Source organism: Lontra canadensis, unplaced genomic scaffold (genome assembly GCF_010015895.1).
Source record: "Lontra canadensis isolate GAN:19392208 unplaced genomic scaffold, GSC_riverotter_1.0 scaffold16, whole genome shotgun sequence".
In the NCBI taxonomy this organism is placed as follows: Eukaryota; Metazoa; Chordata; class Mammalia; order Carnivora; family Mustelidae; genus Lontra; species Lontra canadensis.
In genome coordinates, this window is record NW_022631010.1 from 11964684 (window position 1) to 11988794 (window position 24111).

General features: G+C 41.0%; 1 protein-coding gene across 6 annotated transcripts in view; it reads left to right on the forward strand.

The window, feature by feature from the left end:
• PLCB4 (phospholipase C beta 4) overlaps positions 1 to 24111 on the forward strand; it is a 413791-nt gene that overhangs the window by 326229 nt on the left and 63451 nt on the right. For 4 of the 6 annotated variants that reach the window (XM_032859166.1, XM_032859167.1, XM_032859169.1 and 1 more), the window contains 9 exons: positions 1378 to 1486; positions 5645 to 5855; positions 6875 to 6968; positions 9083 to 9162; positions 9748 to 9832; positions 12838 to 12928; positions 15346 to 15441; positions 20634 to 20734; positions 23877 to 23912. In XM_032859166.1, the coding sequence (XP_032715057.1) occupies positions 1378 to 1486; positions 5645 to 5855; positions 6875 to 6968; positions 9083 to 9162; positions 9748 to 9832; positions 12838 to 12928; positions 15346 to 15441; positions 20634 to 20734; positions 23877 to 23912 (903 nt within the window). The remainder of the gene's footprint in view (positions 1 to 1377; positions 1487 to 5644; positions 5856 to 6874; positions 6969 to 9082; positions 9163 to 9747; positions 9833 to 12837; positions 12929 to 15345; positions 15442 to 20633; positions 20735 to 23876; positions 23913 to 24111) is intronic. The other 2 variants (XM_032859172.1, XM_032859170.1) reach the window with 1 other exon arrangement.

A 24111-nucleotide genomic window follows, 5' to 3' on the forward strand; every position in this document is an offset into this window, starting at 1 on the left:
GGCCACCAGTGCTGGAGGAAATCACGTCGTGCGTGTTGCGTTGGCCAAAGGCATTCATTCTGTGTTACCCACTTTTCAAACTTTCATTTCACAACAAATGGGGAAGGGAAATCCATATGAACCTTTCACAGTTGTTTCTCAAACAACATCTCAATACTGTTTTCCAACATCTGTGCATATATTTGGGTAAAGAAATGTTGCCAAGGTTCTACCTGTTGGCCAGGTTTTGCTCACATCTGCTTATCTCCCATTATTGCCATGGAAGTTACATATTTGATGAATGACAGGGTCCAAATCACAGTGAACATTAAGGAAGTTTCATGGACCCACTGCCTCCAGATATAGACACACACACACACACACACACACACACAGAGCACACACACACACACACACACACGAAAAAACTGTAGCTGAGTCAGTAAATTGCACTTTTTTCGCCACTGCTGTGAAGTTTGGATGACAGAACTGCAGAAATGGCATTTTTCCTGGTGTCTCCAATAGTACCATGAGCATCCAGGTGCTGATTTGAAAAGAATGGCATCGCCAGCTTCCTAGGTGCCTTAATCATTCAGGGACTTGCCTTGCCCAGAAAATTTCCTCAGCGCAAACCCAGTTCTAGTTCATAGTGTAAAAGACTTTCTGAACTACTGATATTCAAATGCAGATTTTCATATTGTCAATAATTGATACATATCCTTGTGCTGATTAATTGTCATCATTATAACTGATTTGATTTGATAAACATTTACTCAAGAAAATGAAGTTTGCAGACTGCCCGAGAAAACTTTTCTTTATGTTTAAAAAAAAAAATGAAAATGAAATGATGTTTGCCTGTTTTAACCTTAGGGATTTTTGTTGTTGTTGTTGTTGTTACTATTGTTTTTCTTTTTGGGCACTTAAGTTAGTACATTAGCAATTTGAGTTATTTGGGTTTTTGTTTTTTGGCTTTTGGTTTTTTATTTTTTTTTTTTGGTTTTTGCTTTTGTTTTTCCCTTTTTTTTCCCCGAAAGATTTTTGACCTCATTTTTTATAGATATTTATGCTAAATCTCTCACCTGTGATATGGGAACTAGAAGACAGTACAATTTACATGCACACCATTTTATATATCTTTGAGCTTATGAAGGAAAAAATATATATATCCTGTATTCTCTTTTTAGTTCAGTGAGGGAAACCAACAAAGCATTCCCAAAGTTGGACTTTTTTTGAAGTATATTTTAGGGAGAAAGACAGTAGGACAGTGAGATCCTATCTTTGTAACTATAAATGTGATATTCTAAATAGACCTTATTTTAGAAATTACGTACTTTAATGATGTGTTATGACCCAAGGGTGAGAAATGCCAACCTAAATGAGGTTATTTTCTCATCATAGCATCAACGAGACCCTCGACTGAATGAAATTTTATTCCCATTTTACGATGCTAAAAGGGCAATGCAGATCATCGAGATGTATGAGCCCGTTGAAGATTTGAAGAAAAAAGGTAACAAAAGTGAAAAAAGACAATTTTCTTTATTAAAGAAAAAGCAAGACTATATGCAACTTTAAACATTCTTGGATTTTTAGTTAACGACATCTTTAAATGCTTTGGAGCTCCCTAGAGCCAAGAATTTTTAATGGACTGATTTTTTTTTTCCCTGTTTTAAGTTAGTATAAATTTTACCTTACATTAAAATTTGCCCATGCTGCCTGAGGCATAATGTAAACTTACTGTATTTTAAACACATGTTAGTGATATTTTCCCCGTTGTAATCTCTCACATTCGATCTTTGGTATTACTTAATGCTTAAACTGCAAAAATGCCCATATGGTCTCTGTTTGCCAGCTTGGAAAGAATTTTACGTGTTTTAAAAGTTTATACCTTCTCTTTTTCCCTTTTGTTTTGCCAAGCTGAGTAAATTTTAATACATGATTTGATGAGCCTACCCATCACTTGACCTCTGTTGTGGAATACAAATGCAACTGATAGGAAATTAAATGGTCAGGAATCAGTTATTAGGGTTTCTGAATATTTGTCTCTTTCAATGAAACATTGGAAGCAGTGTGCTGTCCATTCCAGTATTTGACAAAGAAAAGGCGTGGAGAGGAAATTGAAGATCAGTCTTGTAGCAGAGGGAGGCACCTGCAAAGGATGGGAGAGGTGATGCTACTATAATTGGACAGGAGGTCCTCAGCCTTGTGTCCCAGTGGGGGGTTGAAGGGAGATTCAGGTTCAAGTTCTATGTTTCCCATGTGTCCCTGGATAGTATGGCCTCAGTTTCCATGTCCTTTTTTCTTTGTATCTCAGTGAATGTGGCTAAAAGGTTTATATAAACTCTGGACCCACATGGAACCCATGTATATTCATGCTGGCCCGCCACACCACATGACCCAGCCTGATCTGTTTCCAAGTCAAATCGTCATACACTTATACTTCCTTATAGGGCCCCAAATAACTCCTTCCAGCATGAGTGCTTCCTTATTTACCTTTATGCCAACACTCTGAGTAGTAGTATTTATTCTACACTGCTTGGGATTAAAGTGAAGGAAGGGGTGGCTTGATAGCTCATATAACACTTTGCAATATTTGATCTGATTCTTGTTGCTGTCCTGTCAGTGTGTGACCTTGAGCAAGGGACCCTATTCCTGGGACTCAGTTTCCCTGCTCGTAACACAGTGGAGCTCATACAGTCATTCAACTAATATTCCGCTCCCCTACCTTCATTTCTTGAAGTTTACAGAGGGCTGACTGATTGCCAAGTCCTGGACCAGATGTTAGGGATTCAAAAGTAAGACAGTTGTGATCTGTTGAAGGACAAGGCTCAGTAGTTCCTTGGCAGTATGATAAATGTTATGATAGGGGTGTATCTTTCATTATTTCTAAAGTCCTTCCAGATCCTAATGTCTGTGAAATTGCAGTGATGCATCTAAAAATCATAGCTTCACCAAATCATAAATGACAGAAATGTTAAAGTCTGCCATTATTAAGTATGGGTGAGAATGGGGTGCAAAGGCATTATAAACTTCCGGGAGGAGCTTAAACTGTTACAAACAACCACCTTTTTGAATATTTTGGCAATGAGGGGTAGAGTAGAAAACATGCCCTTCTACAGCCCAGCCTATCCACCTCCAGGTATGTATCCTAGAGAACCTCCCATCTTGTTCCCAGCTCTGGATGTCAGAGGAAGCACACTCACCCAAGTCAGTGGCTTTAAATTTCTTCTACACACATGACTTTCAAATTCTCCACTTCTGACCTCTAACTTCAACTACAGACCTGCAGTAGAGTCTTCCATTTGGATACTGATGGGCATTTCAAATGTATATGTACAACATGTTTTGATTCTCCCTGCCCTCAGACCTGTTCCCTTCTCAGCCTGGAAAATAAATGTTACCATGATTCACCTGAATTTTTAGGCCCAAACTCTTGGAATCTTCCTTGACTTGCTCTTGTTCTTTTGTTGTTGTTGTTCTTTCATGTCACTTCTGATCCATCAGTAAAACCTCCCAGATCTATCCTCAGAATAAGTCCTGAATAAATCACTTCTCACCATCTCTACCTTCATTGGTCTATCCATGCCTACATCATGTTGTCCTAGATGATGGCAACTGACTTTTAACTAATCTTCTTTCTACTCGGTGCCCTACAGTTTATGTTCCACACAGCAGCCAGACTAAACCATTGAAAACTAAATCTAATCATATTATTCCACTCTTTGGAACCCTCCCAAGGCTTCCCAAAACACTTAGAGTAAAACCCACAGTACTTAGCGAAGACTTCAGGCCAACTAATGTAGCTTTCGGCTTCCTCTCTAGCCTCATTTCTAACTCCCTCTCCCTTCGGTCACACACTCCTGTGTGAAGGTCTTCACACTTGCTTGTCCTACTTGGGATGATTCCCCAGACTGCATGCGGCTTGCTCCCTATTCATCAGTGTGACCTCCTCAGAAGGGCTTTTGCTGGCCCTATATCTAACACAGCATCTTGGGCATTCTTGATCACCTTCATTCCCTGCTTTCTATTTCTTTCTAGCACTTGCATGACATTACATTATACTTATATTTATTTGCTAATTTATTTGTTCTCTTTCCCATAGTATGTTTTGTGAAGGCTGGGCGTGTCTGTGTCTCCCATCACTTCTTCTGTCCCAGTGCCTTCAAAAGTACTTGCTCTTAGAATGGATGTGTGTGCCCAAGGAGACAGGTGCACAGATTTTTATTGTAGTATGTTTAATTATAATTAGAAATTGCCTAAATACCCATCAACAGAATCATGGATAATAAATGGATGTATTCAGACATGGACCTATTCTACATTCTACAGTCCTACATACCACCCCTATACCTACTACGCTACATTATTCAGGGGAAAATAAATGACCAAGAGCTGTTTATACTAACTGAATCAGTTATAAGAAAATGTAACATTAGCAAATTTGCATATGCAAATAATGGACTATCTTTTATACAATCTTTTAAATATTCACAACTACCTATGGTTTGGATACAGGCGTATGTAGTAGAGTTACAAAGCCATTTTGAGAATGTTCAATACAAAAAGTTGGGAATGGTTGTCTACAAGGGACTAGAAAGAGGAACTGCAGTAGAATGGAGGGTGGGAGGCCAGGGTACTGCAGAGGCATCCGTAATTATGTATTCCTCTGGAAAAATGAACAGTAAATAAGGGAAGATGTTATGAAGTTGTAGTCTGCGTCCATAGGTATTTATAAGCTTATAAGTTATTTATAAGCTTGAAATCAGTTCATAACTTGCAAATGCTTAAGTAAAAACAAAAGGCTAAAAAAAAAACAAAAAATCCCAAAAGCCTGAGGCAGTTGGTGGTTGATGGGGTGGGAGATGTAGAAATATTGATCACTTCTCCTGAGACCACAGGGGACCAGCCTTGTATCAGAAAGGACTGACCAAAATGAACAGTGGCTCTTAGGGCCACTGCACATTTCAGTGATGACTAAATACTCTTCTTACTAGTCCTACACCCTGTGCATAGAGAAAATAGGAGAAATGAATTGTTTAAACCCAGAGAGGTTGCTCATTCCTTCTCCAATCCAGTGAGAACAGTAGTGCCCTACAGTTGTAGGTTTTCCACCTGAGCCCAACGTAGGGTTTGAACTCACAACCCTGAGATCAAGGCCTGAGCTGAGTTCAAGAGGCAATGCTTAACCTACTGAGCCACCCAGGTGCCCCCGTCTTTTCCACTTTTTTAAGACTCCCTCTCTTATGTCTTGTCCTTTATCATTCGGGATAGTCCTGGGAAGCGGGTGTGGCCAGTATTTCTCCCCCATTTGCCAGAAGAGGAGGTTGAGACCCAAGAACGTAGGGAGTGAGTGGTAGAAGCAGAACTGAAAAAGCTCCCCTTGACCCCTGGTCGCTACAACTCCTGGCGCTACGATTCTGAGCTCAGGGAATCTGTGCTTCTGTCATCCTACTTACAAAAGCAGAAAGTGCCCTGTCTTGTGGAATGAGTTAGGTTACTTGTCATGTGCAACTCTGTTACTTTGTTCAAGTTCCAAAGGATGAAGGTTCTTGGGAAAGAGAACGAGAAGCGTTTACTCCAGATTAAGCTGCCTCAACTTACATGAAGAAAAATGTGAGAGGTATATCTTCCGAGCCACATATCTACTAGCTGTTCTTTCTTCCCCCAGGCCTCATATCAAGCGATGGGTTTTGCAGATACCTGATGTCAGATGAAAATGCCCCAGTCTTCCTGGATCGTTTAGAACTTTACCAAGAAATGGACCATCCTCTGGCCCACTACTTCATCAGTTCTTCCCATAACACCTATCTCACGGGCCGACAGTTTGGCGGGAAATCTTCAGTAGAAATGTACAGACAGGTTCTCCTGGCTGGTTGCAGGTCAGAAACTCAGGACAGTTCCTTTTTTTAATATGATGCCCTTCAATTTAAGATTTTTCTCTAAAAAAGTAGGAGGTAGTATTCCAAACGAAAGGACATTTTTTCCTTCTCTTTAATTGATTATGCTGGTCATGTAACCTTGAAAAAGAACAGATAATCTTTGCTCCAGAAAGTTCTAGAATCCTCCTATGGGCCAAAAGATAGTTTTTACTATAAATTTTTTAATATCCCCCCTCAAATAAGTAAACAAATATTCCCCCCCGCAAAATTGAAAAAAAAATTTTCAAGAAGTCATGTTAAGTTTCTTATTGGTCTGAAGCATTTGCAAATTTAGCTCTACTTAATGTTAGAAGTCTTAAAATGTCATTCTCTGAGAATGAAGATTATTGAAAATGATTTTCCTTCTGTGGAAATTGGCAAATATTTGAAGTTTAAAATATGGAAAAAATGCTGAAAGTGAAAAATAAGAAATGTAGTTACATTATGATATTTTTCCTTGGTTATTAATAGCCGTACCTTATTTTTAATAACTCACTATTTTTTGTGGATGGGGACACTCTAAGGAAATGACATCACTACTTCTTCCTCTGAATACTTGACACAATGAGAACATTTTCTTTTATGGCCAAAGTAATATCATTTCACCTAACAAAATTTTTCAAAACTGTTCTTTAACGTCATCTAAAACCCAGCCCACATTCAGATGTTCCCAGTTGTCCCCAAATTGTCCTTCATTGTGGATTTGTCATGACTGGAATTTCTTCCAGAACCTCACTGGTGGTTGTATCTCCAAAGTCTGAAATTCATTTCTGACAGTCCCTTTTTCATGACAGCAACGTGATAAAGAATATAATGTGATATTAACCTGCATACTCCATGAAATAATCATGTTACTTAACTCATCCCATGCTCTGCTTCTATAAGAAAACAACTTATTTTGATGTCTCTCCTTTTAATTTGCACACGCACTCAGTATTTTATTGTAAAGGCTAAGTCTTGTAATTTCACTATGTGCCTAGATGCGTTGAACTTGACTGTTGGGATGGAAAAGGTGAAGACCAAGAACCGATAATAACTCATGGAAAAGCAATGTGTACAGATATCCTTTTTAAGGTAAGTTTCAAAATAGTCATAGTCTCTTCCAGACTATCGTAGAGATAGATGAAGTAGAGAAAACAAATTATTCATTTTCTCAAGTGCTTTACCTTCGTATTCCTTTCCTCCAGCTTTGAAGAGAAAGTCAAGAAAAATGTTTTCTCCACTTCATAGCACCTTCCTTTTCTGACTTTGCTGCTTTCAGATGATGACAGTGCCATATAATGAGGCTTCTTCTGTCAGAATCCCCCGACTCTAACTACTTTTAAAAAGTCTGGTTTTCTTGCTTATTTTGCGTTATTTCTGAAGAACGTCAAAATGGCATAAGAAGATAAATAGAATACAGAAAATAAAATAGATTATATATAGTGCCTATCAGAGCAAGAAGCTACTTTGACTAGGTTAGAGTTGATGTATCCTCAATATCAAGTCCTATAAACTTCCAAGCCATGCCACAGACAGGTTCCAAACTGTCTTAGAATTCATGGCAAGGAGAGAAACATGATGATTCACAAGCTTTGCAAAATAGAACCTGGCCCATTGGTCCAAAGAAGCGTAGTTGTTCCCAGTCCTGATGCCAGAAAGAAGGCTTTTCCCCAAGGACCCTCAAAGAGAGGCATCTACAGTTTTACAAACAGGCATTTCAGTAATGGCCTTTTGGTGATCTCTGTGTACAGTTGGAAGGTTAGTTTCTTACAGCATTTCACAATATGCTCCAGTGATAGCCTGCCAAATGACAAGTAAAAAAAAAAATGCAATTCTGTGGTTGGCCACTGTTCAGGTACATCTGTCTCTGTCAGTTGCGTGCAATTTGGGGTGGTTATTGCAACATCTGGAGCAATGGTTCTCGACCCTGCCTGCGTGTGGGAAATCACCAGAGGTATTTGTAAGAAAAGATGCCTGGGCCCTATACCTATGACACTCCATGCATACCATTTCTCTTAGCCAGATGTTGGTGAATTTGAGCAGCAGCAAATTCAGGGTTATGTCCCTGAGAAGGAATTGCGCTGCCTGAGAAATACCAAGAATGTATTCCAGTAGGAAGCCATGAATTTGCACAGCCAACTAAACTGACAGGAAGGGTTGTCCTCTTTAGAGAATTATGGGGCCTAATAAAGAAGCTTAGCTGAAAAGAAGGCTATTTCTTCTCAGCTTGGAGGTGAGCAAAGGAGAACCCCGGGGCAGAGTCAAAATTTTCCTCAAGGAGTAATTCTTGGTCAACTCAAGTTGGCAAGCAAGGTCACAGAAGTTTTCACCTAAAAAAACTTGAAGCAAGAATAATTAAAGGACCACCTTAGGCATAAGGATGCTCCCGAAAACACTCCATGATTCTCTAACCCAAGGCATTAGATGGGTTTCAAAGGGACTAGCCTAGATTACTGTTGTATAATTTTTAACAATTTAACTGAATGGTGGGATTTTCCCTATGGTTAGCAATAAGCCAGTAAGAATTTGGGGATTTTTACCAAGTATGATGCTGTGGTTGTAGAAACATTGGTTTGAAACCACGCTTTCTAAAGCTAAGCCAAGAGCAAGGCCAGCCATCTGTGGGAAGGATATGCTCAGCTTGTTCAAAGGGGGTTTCAGATGACTGAGCTTCCAGTTCAGAAAGGGGCAGCCGGAATACCACCTGTCTCACCTCACACGTTGCTTGATCAAGGAGAACAGCCTCCCTCGTCACCTGCCCCCTCCCCCCACCGCCATTTTCATCAGGCTAATCAGAAACAAGGGATGTTGCGAATGTCACAGGAATCTTCATCGAATTAATGAAACGTAGCCAAAACCCCACCTGCTCTTCAGCAAGAAAGATGAGCTCTGAACCTGTCTTGCCAGGTAATCGAGCAAGGAGTCAGCATGCCCTTGAGACGAAATTCCTTGTCAGTTAATAGCATCATAATTTTGGAGCAGTCAACGGTAGCTTTGAAAAAAAATTGTCATTAACCATTAGCTGTGCTTGGGTCTAACCGCAAGGGGGCTCTCCCTGTGCCGGTATCAAGGTGAATGGGCTCTCCAGGTCTTAATTGCCAGAAAGGACTTTCTGAAAAGCCAAAACTAATAGTCTCTGAATGGGTTCAGGTGCCTTAATTTGTTTTTTGGCTCTTCTCTCTCATTAACACTTTTTATCTTTAAAGGATGTTATTCAAGCCATCAAGGAAACCGCATTTGTCACATCCGAATATCCTGTAATTCTCTCCTTTGAAAATCACTGCAGGTATAATGACGGGTTCTATTTGAAATATCTACCACCCGATTCCCACTGCTGCTCTACATCGTTTTAAAGAGCTGAATGGTTTGAGGGTAGTGGTAAGGACCCTTGGTCTTATGCAAAAAAAAAAAAAAAAAAGAAAAGAAAAAAAAAAAGAAAAGCCTCAAACCAGTACCAGCACCCCCAACCTCAAAAAAAAAGGAAAATACAAAGGGGAAAAAACAAGTCATCTTGCTGTGTTTTAGAGATGCTCCCTCTAAATGATGAGCGATCAGGACACCTTGCTCAAAGGTCCGCTGAGCGGGAAGATGTGGCAGTGGATTGGAAAGCAGACTTGATGAACTTGAAAGCCATTTTTTATTCTGCCTACCAGCTCTTATTTTGGGGGGAGGGGGTTAGGATCTGCTTTTGAAACCATTCCAGTTAAAGTCTCTGGCATGTAACTGAGTGCCTCACTTAGCATCAAGAGCACAAGTATGGATTTTGCAGAGTTGGAGTTTTGAATCACCTAGGAATGGATGTTTCTTGTTCTTGGACACATAATGGATGTTTGAATTTACGAATGCCAGTTCTCTCTCTCTCTCTCTCCAGCAAATATCAGCAGTACAAGATGTCCAAATATTGCGAAGATCTATTTGGGGATCTCCTGTTGAAACAAGCACTTGAATCACATCCAGTATGTATTTTTAGCAAACCATATTTCTAACCTGAATGGATTTGTTTTGAAATTCATTTCTAAAGGGTCAAGTAGTGCTAGAGGACTAAAGATCTTCGTATTTATTTAAATTCATTGGTATGGAAAGCTTTCGTGCTTTGGACAGATGTGTAGAGAGAGACATAAAGTAAACATCTGGTTCAGTTTAATTTAAAGGGTCTCAAGGCCTTTATGGTTTTTGAGATCTCTGTCCTTAAGTTTTACAAAATGCCCACTGGCCAAGGGTCTATGCTCAGCATTTGTTCTCAACTTGGTTGCCTGATAGAACCATCTAGAAGGACTATTAAAAATACCTTTGCCAGGGCCCTACTCAGAGATTTTGAATTAACTGATCTGGGGTAAGGCCTGATCATGATGTTTTTTTAAAAAACCCTCCAGGTGAATAAAATGTGCACATAGGGTTCAGCACCCATAGGACCCCACTGCTCTAAGAAGTGCCCTAAATTGAAATCAAAAGAGTCTGACGTTCAAGTTCCCAACTCCAAAACAGATAATCAGGCGGAGGTGGAGGGAGGGAGGCACCTGGGTAGTTCAGTCGGTTGAGTGTCTGACTCTTGGTTTTAGCTCAGGTCATGATCTCGGGGTCCTGAGATTGAGCCCCAGGTCAGCCTCCATGCTCAGTGCAGTCTGCTTGAGAGATTTTTTCCCATCCCTCTCCCTTCCCCTCTGCTCCTCCCCCCATTCATGTGTTCGCCTGCACACGTGCTCACTCACTCTCTCTCTGTGTCTCTCAAAGAAATACAATAAAATCTTAAACAACAACAACAACAACAACAACAACAACCACTTGGAAAATGGTATACTTACAACTTTTGAGCTTCATTTTTACACCTGTAACTTGCTTCATAAAACAGAGATTGGGGCACCTGCTGGCTCAGTGGGTTAAAGCCTCTGCCTTTGGCTCAGGTCATGATCCCAGGGTCCTGGGATCGAGCCCCGCATTGGGATTTCTCCTCAGCAGGGAGCCTGCTTCCTCCTCTTTCTCTGCCTGCCTCTCTGCCTACTTGTGATCTCTGTCAAATAAATAAATAAAATCTTTAAAAAATAAATAAAACAAAGCACCTTTAACCTATGGCACACAGATAGGCTTTTTGAGGTCTGTGACCTCATTCTAATTGTATACAACTTTTTTTAGTGCATAATTATTCCACAGAGTTCATCACATTTTGCAAGGATCCATAACCTCCAAGTGGTGAAGGTCCACTGTCCCAAGATGTTATGAATAGGAAGAGAGCTAACGGGATTAAGTGTAAAGTACTCTGCAGTATTTAAAAACAAACAAACAAAAAACCTGGGGGAAAAAAATGCCTAGGACATGAGGATATTTGCATCCTTTGCACCCACCCCCTGATTGTCCTCAGCCTGTGGACAGCTGCCCTGCTGCAGACTCCCTGCCCCTGTCCGTACAGCACTCTCTATCTTCCCTGTACACTGGCCTGCTTATGGCTGCCAGTGCCTGCGGCTTTTCAAGTGAGGTGGGGTGCTCTGGTCACCAGAGCGGGCTCTGCCCATATGGGAAGGACAGGCCAGAAGGGCCACAGAGCTCACACCCCTCCCCTGCAGTCCCCTCACGCAGCAGGAGGGACAGCTCCAGAACATGGGATCTACACCAGCTGCCAGGCTCCCCAGCAGGACCACATGCCTGCTCCCCTCAGTGATAACTCGCCTGATAACACCCCATTGGGGTTGGCTGCTTGCCGCCTTTTTCTCACTTTCCTAACCCCCACCCTCCAGTTGGACATTCCTGCGGCTGCCTCCCAAAGAGACTTTGGGTCTGTTCACATCCTTTTCTCAGAGACTGATTCTGAGGGAACCCAAACTAAGAAACAGCCCGGATTTTTATTAATTTTATTTTTGTTTTACCTAGACCTTCTGTTTACTTTTCTGACTGGGCTAAGGTGCTTGTTCCTGTGGAAAGACCACTGTGTTCTTTGCAGAGTGATATGCACATACGTGGAAAATGTGGGGAGCGTATGTGAATACACTTGGGAGCGGGACCTCCCTGAAGTGAAAAGCTTTCAGTCTTGAGGGGGGCCGTGGGGGAGACACAGAACACAGGTAAAATTAGAGCTACAGAGGAAGATGACCTGTGACATATTGAACACTAGAGATACCCAGGTTCAGGAGAGATCCCCAGGGAATGGACCGGTTACAGCAGGCTTTGGAAGGAAACAGAATTTTGGCAAAGAGCCTTGTTTGGGGCAACACAGACATAGGAGTGCATAGTGCTTTGCATGTAATAAGTAGTATAAAGATTACTTTTGAAAAAACAAGTGGATGCATGGAAAAGACAGGTGGATGGAGGGGTGGGTGGGTGCATATGTGTATGCATGAGAGAATGGGAAGGGGGTGATTAGATATGGCGCAGTTGTATGGGTCGGAGGTGATAGAAGAAAGGACACTGCCTTTGCAGCCATAAATCCAGGCAAGTGAAATCACAGTAGAGGTCAGGTTTTGGTAACTGACCACTCCCTTCTTGATTCTCTTACTGAACCTACAAAACCATAATCCCAAGTATTGGGGTTACATCAGCCTACTGAGTAAACAGGCTTCCTAATACAACCTAACATTTAAGGGGATCAAGGGAGCCCTCGACTTCTGCCCGGGAAAGCCATTGTGACCCCCGCCACCTCAATGACTCCTTGTACTTTACCCGATACATAAAAGGAGCAAGATCGGAAGTTGAGCATGAGCTCCTTGCCCAGCAGCACTCCAGGTCAGACCTAGCTCCTGCTGGGGAAGGTGGAGTGGCTCTGCACAGCTCTGGGAGACTGTGGATGTCAGGTCTGCAGTCTAAGGCAGTTTCCTGCAGTAGGCTGATAGGCGTTGGGGAAGGAAAACATAAAACTGTGCTGACTGCCATCTAGTGGATGTTGGGCTGTATAACAGGCCTCCGTGCTCACACTGGGCTGGGAATGAGACTGAAGAAGCACATCTTTAATTCAGCCTTTTCTGTTTTTCTCTAGCTTGAACCAGGCAGGCCTTTACCATCCCCCAATGACCTCAAAAGAAAAATACTCATCAAAAATAAGCGGCTGAAACCTGAGGTTGAAAAAAGTAAGTCAAAGACACACCAATGATAAAGCATGCACACACTGTGTGTTGGACAGTTCAGCTGTCTAAAATGAAATCTATTTTAAAACCACTGATTTGGGGGAGGAAGGGAGCATAACAGTGTTGCATATACTTTTCAGAGCAAAGTGGCCACACTGACATTTAAGGGTAGGTTCCTGCGGTGGGAAAAGCATATTCATATATATTCACAAGATGCAGGATGTGGAATGATCCCGAGGCAAAATGAGAAGAAAGTGAAAGAGGCATTTTAGAATTTACCAAGATAGAAGGAACTCCCTTTTTTTTTTTTCAGTTAATATGCTTTAAAGTACTTTTAAAAGCTTTCCCTTTACAGTTTGCCTCTGTGAGATGCACATATCTTGGGGTCCTAGGTGAATGTGAGAATGCATAAATGTGTGTATGTGTGGCGAGAGAGAAGTGATTTTATATAGATATTTCCCCTGTATTTTCCCTAGAGATTTTCTTTGAAAATATTTTCTTTCGGCTAGTCTCTTAATTCAGTGACTTGGTAACGTGAAATATGGGGATGATTGCATTGTGTTTTTACCCTAGGTATTCTAAGTTTTATTTTTTTAATTTAAATTCAATTAATTAACATATAGTATATTATTAGTTTCAGAAGTAAAGTTCAGGTACACATCAGTCTTATATAACACCCAGATGTTTATTACATCACATAACCTCCTTAATGTCCATCACACAGTTACTCCACACCCCCACACTCTTCCCCTCCAGCAACCCTCAGTTTAATTCCTATGATTAAGAGTCTTTTATGGTTTGTCTCCCTCTCTGGCTTCATCTTGTTTTATTTTTCCCTTCCTTCCCCTATGCTCCTCTGTTTTGTTTCTTAAATTGCACATATCAGTGAGATCATATAATAATTGCCTTTCTCTGTCTGATTTCACTTAGCATAATACACTCTATTTCCATGCACATCATGCAAATGGCAAGATTTCTTTTTTTGATGGCTGAGTAGTATTTCATTGTGTGTGTATACACATATATATGTGTATATATATACTGTATCTATATCTAAGTTTTAAATTATAGTAATTATTATTACAAAAGTAATACCATGGGAAAATGAAAACAACAAAGAAAAATATCAGAACATAATAAAATAGCACTGAGTTATGTATTTTACACATAGATACATGTACTACAGCTCCATGTTTAGACATACATTTCTTATAAAACTGGGATCAGTCTAAATATGCTGATTTTGGGGGGGATCCTGGGTGACTCAATGGGTTAAAGCCTCTGCCTTTGGCACAGGTCATGATCTCAGCATCCTGGGATCGAACCCTACATTGGGCTCTCTGCTCAGCGGGGAGCCCGCTTACACCCCTCTCTTACCTGCTGCTCTGCCTACTTGTGAGCTCTGTCTCTGTCAAATAAATACATAAAATCTTTCAAAAATATGCTGTTTTTTTTTATCTTTAATAAAATCAATTAAGTATACTTACATTCCTACTAATGTTACTACATACTAACTTGACTTCTGATGTGTGTAACACTCCATAGAATTTGTTGTGTGGGATAAGGTACTGTTTAACCAGTCCCAAGTCGATGGCTTTTCATTACTATAAAAACAACAATGATAAACCTAAGTCAGTGTTTGTTTTGTCCGATTTGCACAGCTTCTCCTTGAAATCAGTTGGTGCAATTCACGTTGGTTGGCCAAAACATGTACGCATTTTTGTATTGTGATGCATCTTGTTATACTTTCTTTCAGAAAAAGTGTACCAACTTACAGTATCCCCACAATACACGAGAATGCCTGTTTCCCAGTGATACGCTTACTGCTGGCTCTTGGCCAGCTTGTACGTATGTGTGTCCGATGGGTCGAAGGAGAACGAGACTCTAGTTTTTTGATAGTAATGTTCTTAGTAACTCGTTTCTTGATAATATCATTATTTATAACGTGCTTCTACATGTTTTTCCATTTTCAAAATTCTTTGTCTTACTGACGTATAAGGGCTTTTTATATGTAAGAATAATAATCTCGGGTCTGTCGGTCACAGATATTTTTTCCCTGAAGTTGTATCACTCTCCGGTGTGCCTGTCTCTTTTCTGTCACTTAACATCATTGTTCTCGAAACTGTGGGCCTTTGGCACCAAGACTTAAATCCTTCTCAGTGACTGAGGCTTCCTCTCAATTTAGGACCAGAACTTTGGGCATTTCACCGACGTCCCATAGTCCTTCATCAAATGTTGATGAAGGTTGCACATCCCAAGAGAAGTCTGACCAGCAGATCTGGGTGAGACAGTGACCTTAGGAATGTAACCACGAGGGACTTAGACTATACATTCCCTTCTTGGTGTTGATCTTAGGACTCAGGCTTTGCAAGTCATCTGGCATCTGTCACCATCTCCTTCCTATTTGTTTTGAATAACAGAACAGCTCGAGGCTTTGAAAAGCATGATGGAAGCTGGAGAATCTGCTGCCCCGGTTAGCATCCTAGAGGATGATAATGAAGAGGAAATAGAAAGTGGTGAGTCAGTTTTCTTCTAATTTATGTTTCACAAAAATCTATTTTTTTACAAGTTTATTTATTTATTTTTAAGTACTCTCTACTCCCAGCGTGGGCCTTGAACTCACAACCCCGAAATCATGCTCTCCAATGGAGCTAGCCAGGTGCTCACAAAAATAATTTTTAAAATAAGAAAAACATGAGTTTGTCTCCATGGGTCTTTTTACATAATGTGATGGCTTAAGTCTAATTAGTCAAGTGTGTACTCCTGTACCAAACTTTCATATTTTGGTATTTTTTGATATTTTTCCAAATGTTCCTTCCAGTTTACATGGGCACTAGATTTTTGTGGCTTAGTCATCTCCCTTCCTGTTGTGCAGTCAGCTGCTCATCCGAAATTCAGAGCCAGAGAATCCTTGCTATAGAAGGCAAGAGGTTGGAATAAAAAGAACATTTTGTAATCCTTTCTATAAACAAAAACATAAACTTCAGCATTGTTAATGATGATAGTAGTAAGGCAAGTTACCATGAAAGGAACACAAATAGGGACCCTCAGGGAAATGATGGGTTTGTGCACACACATGAACTGGAAATTCAAAGCCAGTATTAAAATTTCCAGTTAATATTCTTTCAAATAACCAGCTCACCAGAATTACCAAGACAGGTAAGTGATTTTAGCAAAGGTAGCCTTGCTTAAAAAATCAGAATATTTGCTACTAGCCTCTACATTACTTGGGCCATATAGCCACAGCCATAATGATTGGCTTTAAATGGACCTTTTGAAAGATCTGGAATGTTTTAGAAAATCCTTTCTCCGTTATGTGGTATGAAAATTGATTAGCAAAATTTTGTGTCTACTGGTTGGACTGTTGTCTTGTATTTACGTCATGGTTGGGGCTACATAATGTAGAAACACTTGGAGAAACTCTCTCCACTTATTATATGAAAATCTGAAATATACGAGTAGATTTTAGGAAAGTTTGTTACTATAGGTGAAAACCTGAAAGTCGTGAGAATTAACTAATCTCAGTAAAAAAGAGAACTTTATAAAGATGGCTCACCATGAAACAGAATTCACTGGGACGGTGTGTGTTGTGTGTCCAAACCAGGGGTTCAACCCCGCTCCCAGAGAACACAAATACTGACTGACTTTCATATATTGTACATGGCAATGAGTGTCCAAGAAGGCAAAGATACATTCAATTATTTAATTGGTGACTATTATAATTTTCTATTACTAGGTAACAAACGGCCTCAAAATCTAGAGGCTTTAAATAACACATTATTACTTTCTCCCATAGTTCTGTGGGGACATCTGGGCTCACACTGATGATTTTCCCTTAAGCTTCTCATGCATTTGCAGGCAGATGACATCCAGAGCTGGAGTCATCGACGGTTCAGTCGGGCCAGATGTCCCAGATGGCCCACTCCTGTGGCTGGCATTTGTTGTGGGGAGCTCAGCAGGGTTGAGGACCAGAACTCCTCCCTTTGTCCTTTCCATGTGGCTTGGGCTTCTCACAGCAAGGTGGCCAAGGTTCTAGATGGCGCACCGTGAAAGCCAGTCTTCCAAGAGGCAGAATATGGAAGCTGCTAAACTACTTTAAGAACGATGCCCAGAACTGGCCCATCATCATTGCCTGTATATTTCATTCATCAAAGCAAAATTAAGGCCCGCCCAGCTCCGAGGGGGTGGGCGAGGGGCAAGATCACATTCTAGAAGTGCATGTAGGAGAGCAGGTATTCTTGGAGCTGTGTTTGGAAAATGCTGTCAACCATGCTGCCCTATTATTTCACGTTTTGGTTTTTTTGTTGTTGTTTTTTTTTTGGCAAATAATAAACCTGAACATGATTTCAGAATAAAATCCTGAAAAGAATATTTGAAAAGGTCAATAAAATACTTCTAAAATTTGAAAAGATGAATATTATGTAAAATCAGTTCCTTAACTTAGGTTAAGTTTTACAGATGCTAGTCGAAAACATTTTAGACATTACTAGATCCTACAATCCAGTAAAACAAACTGCGGAATACTGGACTAAATTAACAAGGAAAATAATAGTAATATGAATTGCAACCACTGTTGATGTACTAATTGTGAAGGAAGCAGTTTACATCACCATGTAATCTTTCTATGGCCCAATGAAACAGGTATCATTACATTCATTTTTTAGGTAAAGGAAGTGGAAGTCTGAGAGGTAAACATAGTCTGCACATGCCCCCACAGCTGGTGATCAATGGCACTAAGAGTCAATCCCAGAATTGCCTGACTCCAGGTTCAAGAGCTTTCGTGCCTTACGATACTGCCCATGTAATATACAGGAATACGAAAAGAACACAAATATGCAAAATTGTTGTTTAAAATATCTTTTAGAAAAAAAAAATGTAACTGATGAAAGTCAATGATGTAAAATTTCTTGAACACACACTAATCAAAGATGAGGGTCAATGTGATTCCATTTATCATCCTTAAGGGTACTTCCCACCTTTTATGTTTATGCTCATTATTCCTACAAAATTTTGGCTCTGGTGGCTCCATGTTGTTCAGTGTGGACAAAAATAATCATGTGGGATAGCATACATGAAAACAATTAGCTGAGAGGACAAAATCATCCACTTGAATTTCTATTTAAGGGTATACAGGTTTCTGCTATACCAGTTACATATTCTTAGGTTCCTTCGATGATGCCTGGCTTAATTCTGGTCGACCAGTTGGCTATAATTACCCCAGTGTCACCGTATGATCCTACTATACATGAATGACAAGAGTCTCTAATTTAAATACTTCAGCACAGTAGGTAAGAGGAAACCAAGCATGACTTGAAAGATTAGCCCTGCCTGGAGTCTGTACAAAACAGAAAAGGCCCTTGGTCAATGAAAGCATGTGCCCATTCCTTAGGCAGGATTTAGATCCCGAAGGACACATGGCTTCCAGGACTGTGTGACAAGCAGTGGGGAATGCCAAAACTATAGGTGGTTGTGGGTGTGTCTCTGCACCCTTGCACAATCAAGGAATGGCAGCATCCATTCATACAACTCTTCCTCTTTTTAAAAGAGTATTTATTTATTTGAGAGGGAGCACACACTCGAGAGAGCGTGAGAGAGAAGTGGGGGAACAGAGGGAGAGGGACAAGCAGACTCCATGTTGAGTGTGGACCCCAATACAGGGCTCCATCTCAGGACCCCAAGATCAGGACCTGAACCCAACCCACACTCAGACTGAGCCACCCAGACACTCCCTTTTTAACCGACTTAACCGACTGAGCCACCCAGACACTCCCTTTGTTAAAATCAAGTCTCTACTACTTGTATGGGACACATTCCTTGACTTCAAGTAGTTTATATCTGGCTGGCCAGGTTAGACTAAAAGATGTATGAACTGGAAATTTACTGGTAATGGTGCGAAGTTTCAAAATCTCGGTTACAGACTGTAGATCATGCAAACTCAGTGTCATGTTAAGAGCATTGTGCTAAGAATCCAGGGAAATCTAGGTCCAAATCTTCCTCTGTGACCTTGGATTTGTAAATCATATCTCTGGATTGATTTCCTGATCTATAAAGTAGACACACTGGGCTAGATTTTTTAAAGACCTATTCCAGCTCCTTAATTCCTTTTTTTTCTGCCAAAGGCCTATATGAGCTACTTTTTTTTTTCTCTTTGTAATCATCTACTTCCACTCATCCACCCATCAGAATACCAGTTTCAGAACAGGAGGGTGTCTGTCTATCTTGCCTCACTTTTTTTTCCATGTCTGGAATAACACTTTGCAAAAAGCAATCCCTCAAGAAATTCCAGATCTAAGACACCATCAGTTGAAAGATAACATTATTTTATAAGGACTAGGAAAGAAAGCTGCTTCCAAGTAATTGTAAAACAGCATCGATTAGAAGAACACGTTACAACATCAGAAATATTACTATGTGAAAAAAATGCATCTTAGAGGTATGAAATCTTATTCTTGAGTTGTTTACACATTTTAAACTGCTTAAAACACACACACACACACAACACCACTTCTTACGGGTCTGCTTCCCGCTGTCAGGAGTCCATACTCAGAAATTATTTTACGGTTTTTTTCCAGCAGGGGTCCCTCAAGCCCTGTTTTGTGACAGTGTGGATTTATGTTGGCCTTGACCGGAGGCCTGTGGGTTTCTCCTGATCCTGACAAGTTTTTAGGCAAATTCCTAACCTGGGAGTTTTTTGCAGAATGAGGAATCATGGGAATCCAGATCTCACACCAACATGTGTCATTTTCTAGTGGATATCTTTTTTCCACTGACAGCCTTGGGAGGATACCAGCCTCAGGAAGATGCCACAGTTCTTGTCACTTTCTGACTGGACTGGTGCTTCTGTACCTCCTTTCACAGCCTGGGCCATGCTCCCGGGCCATCAGCTTTATCTAGCTCCCATTTCCAGCCTCTCAGTTAGCATGAGCCCTAGGAATGATTCTAGAGTCTCTGAAACCTAAGCCAGGGTTCAAAGGTGGTGTACAGATGCAGTCTAGTCTTTCCAAGCTCTTTCTCTTCTATGTCTCACCACTCCCGGCCACAAGTCACTATACCCATAATGTTCACATACACATTAATCTCTTTTTAAAAATGATCAAGTGTATTTTCCTCTTCTTATACCTTCCTTGTGATTTCCCTAAGTCCCAGGGAAGATCATAACACCCTTTGAAAGTCACAGCTGTTCCTGAGTGCTTGAGGCTTTAATTTTTTTTTTAAATAATTTTATTTATTTGACAGACCAAGATCACAAGTAGGCAGAGAGTCAGGCAGAGAGAGAGAGAGAGAGAGAGAGAGGGAGGAGGAAGCAGGCTCCCCGCAGAGCAGAGAGCCCGATGTGGGGCTCGATCCCAGGACCCTGAGATCATGACCTGAGCCGAAGGCAGAGGCTTTAACCCACTGAGCCACCCAGGCGCCCCGAGGCTTTAATTTTTACAATGAGTGTACTGGGATGGAAATCAGTACTCACTTAAGAAAAATGCATTAAGCAACACGCGTGTCCAACATCATGCTAGATGGGCAAGAAATAACAGCTAACAAGATGTGCTCCTTGAACTTGAGAGCTAGTGAGAATTTTACTTGAAAAAAATTTGCCTGTTTAAATGTTCCCATCTTCATTTAGCTTCCGTCTTCCCCTCCACCCAAGATTCTGAAGATCTGACTGATGGGCAGTAATTAGGTTTCATGGATTTTCCTTTTGTCTCGCACACAGCTGACCAAGAGGAGGAAGCTCACCCCGAATACAAATTTGGAAACGAACTTTCTGCTGATGACTTGGGCCACAAGGAGGCTGTTGCAAATAGTGTCAAGAAGGTCAGAGTCTCAGTATTCCTTTTTTTTTTCAAGACTGTCAAGAAGAGGTAGTAGCTAATAGCTATGAAATTTTAAAAATGTGACAACCACATGAAAATAAAGTAGCCTGTAATTCCCCTTCTATGTTGGGTGGCCAGAATCAATATCTTAATGCAAGCTATGGGCAATAAGTTAGAAAGGATATTTGAATGGCTCATTAGCCATCCTCACTGTTGGCCACCACCTATTTCTCCAGTATCCTTTAAGTAGTATCATTTATTGCATTATTTTAGGTGCATCGGGAGACAACAACAGCAGCCTATTGAAGTCCCAATGAAGTCATTGGGAAAATGACCTACCTGATTATCCCAAGCAAGCCCTTGTTAGAAAACTAATTCTACCAATTAGATATCTCCTCTCCCTCCTAATGTAGAATAAACATGAACGTATTTCCATCCAGCCAAGAAAAATGGCTGTTATGTACCTACTACGTGCCAGGCATAGCCTAGGCTGTAACAACCCTAAAAGGTCAAAACAGGCTTAGTTTCTGCTCTCCTGGAGCTTAGATGATGGAAGTTTATTGGAAACTGATGGAAGTTTATTGGAAGAGAATAGGAAACAACGACAAACCATCAATTATGTAAATACAATTTGTGATAAGTGCTATTATGAAAGTAAAAATGAGGGCTAAAAGGGAGAATCACGAGGTTGAAGGAATAAGGAAACCAGAACCCAAAGGTAAAGAGGAACCAGCCATGCACAGAAGGAGAGGAAGGGCCCCAGTTATGGGATAACAGCAGCAGAGACACTGAATGGAGCAGGCTGAGTGAGGGGCAGAGGAAACAAGATGAGATCGTACAGGCAGGTAAGAGCTAGGTGATGCATGGGATTCGGAAGCTACTATGAGAGACTCAGATGTTAGTTTAAGTGGAATCTGAAGCCCCTGAAAATGTTCAAAGAAGGAAGCAGGGCAGCCTGATAGGGGTTATTGAAAAACCACTAGGGTTGCCATATGGAGACTGGTTAGAAGGGAATAAGAGAGAACGCAGGCAAAGTGGTTAGGCCAGGCTGTTGCACTCAGCCAGACCCTGAGGCTTAAACCGGACAGTAGAAACAGGACTGAGTGGGTTCAAGGTCAACTGAGGAAACAAAAATGATCCAACTTGCTGAGGGACTGAATGTGGGCAAATGAGGGTGAGAGGGGAAGCAAGATGACTCTCTGCATCTGAGTCTGAGGACCTGGGTGGACAGTGGGGAAGACTGGAAGAGGAAGAACTCAGTGTCTCAAGTGGGACAGGATGTTTGAGGGCTGTGAGATACTCCGGGGCACTGCCACCAAGGCACCCATAGCCTTGACCCCTGATGCTGCTTTCATTTCCTACCTGTGTAACCTCAGGTAAGTTAACTGAAGCTTCCAGTGCCTAGGTTTTCTCCACTGCAAGGTGAAGATAGCGCCTACCTCACCAGTCCATTTTGAAGAGTCGATGGGTCTAGAATATGTAAAGAGCTTCCGGTGGTGCCTAGCACATGGTCATTCCCATTAAGGCCTTCATTACTGCTGCTCTCTTATCATTTTCATCTTCACCGTTGTGAGCATCGTCATCACCTGTATCTAGAACTAGAAGAACTAGAAGAGAGTTGGGGCTAGAGATATAAACTGGAAGTTCAGGAGATAGGATTTAAAGCCACGGAAATAAGTGAGATGACCTATGGGAAGAGGCAGAGACGGCAGCCAGAAAAGAGCAGCAAGATATGGCCCGAGAGGTAGGATGGAAATCGATGAGATTAAGGAAGCCAAGAGAACAGGTGGAAGACAAGAAGAGAGGTGTTCTCCCCCCAGCTTAATTAAAATATAATTGACACATAGCATTGTGTAAGTTGAAGGGGTATAAGCGATGATTTGATACCTGTATATATTCTGAAATGATTATTTCAATAAGGTAAGTGAACATCTTTATCGCCTAATAATGACCTGTGTGTGTGTGTTTATGTGGTGAGAACATTTAAAATCTGCTCTCTGAATAACTTTCAAGTATGCAGTAAAATGTTAACTATGAACACCATGCTGTTCGTTAGATCCCCAGAACGTTCTACTCATAACTAGACGCGTGTCCCCTTGGACCAACACCTCCCCATTTCTCTCACCTCCTGGACCCTGGCAAAGTGGTTGGTGTTTGACTACTGTTGATTAACTCAGTAAGAAGACTCCAGAGTTCCGGTGCTGGCAACATGGAGGTCACTGGTGACCTTGAAAAGAGAAGTTGCAAGGGTGTGATGGGGGCCACGGAAACAGACAGATGTGAATGAGTAGAGACTATACTTTTGAGAAGTTTTGCTATAAAGGGAAGCAAGGAATAGGCTGGGGGTAATGGCAATTAGAGGAGTCAAGGGAGCGTTATTTTTAGAAGGAATGAATCTGGAGTGTGTTCGCAAACGTTTGGAAGTGGGGCCATAGAGAGGGAGAGATTAGGCTTGCGAGAGGGAGAGAAGGCATAACTGTCTGTGAGTTCCTGGAAAGGGGAGAATGGATGGTATTCATGGTGATGTTTTGGGGCAAGGATTCTTAATCTTTGAAGACAGTGGCTGAAGGTGTAGGTAGGGGCATCCATTTGGTAATAGTTGAAATTGGGAGAGTGTTGGAAGAGCAACGCCAAAGGAACACTTTGATTACACCCTCCCTTTTCTGATAGAGAGTATTGCCTCTATTTTGGGACTCTTGGATGCCTACTAAGACTCAGTGCCTACCTTGACGCTCCCTTACCACATAAAGCCTTTATCACTACCCACACATGAGTGTTGAATCAAGTAACCATTCGTGCTTGCCTGCCCTTTACGTATCAGGACAGGTGGCCACATCAAATGATTTCCTAAACCCCATGACGAAATAATTAATCTACTGTAAGGAAACATCTAAGTAGGAAAGACTATCAAGAAGGGAGAGGAGACAGTATTAAGATTTATTTTTCTGGTGTGTAAGTCAGGCTGTTGTATCTTTCCTCCTTATTTTGCTGATGGCTTTATGTCATCAGTAATTTTCTACCTTCACAAATAAAAAGAATAACAGGCTTACCCGTATTTATTTAAACATTAACATATATATGGCTGGTAAATTTGGAATTTTGCCCTTTAGAGAAGTAAACAAATTAGTCTTTCTCTAATTTAGGCTTCAGATGACCTTGAACATGAAATCAACAAAAAGGTAAGAAAATAATTTCCTTGTGTAGTTTGCTTTCATTACAGAGTACCAGATGTGCCCCCATAATATTGAACAGTTTGTACTAAATGTTGTTAACCCTGTCTCCCTCCCACCTCCACCCGTGGAATGTCAGGCTTACTGTTTACCATATTCACATGCTTAATGCATCTCATTGGAAGAGTCTTCAAAAGAAAGAATTATT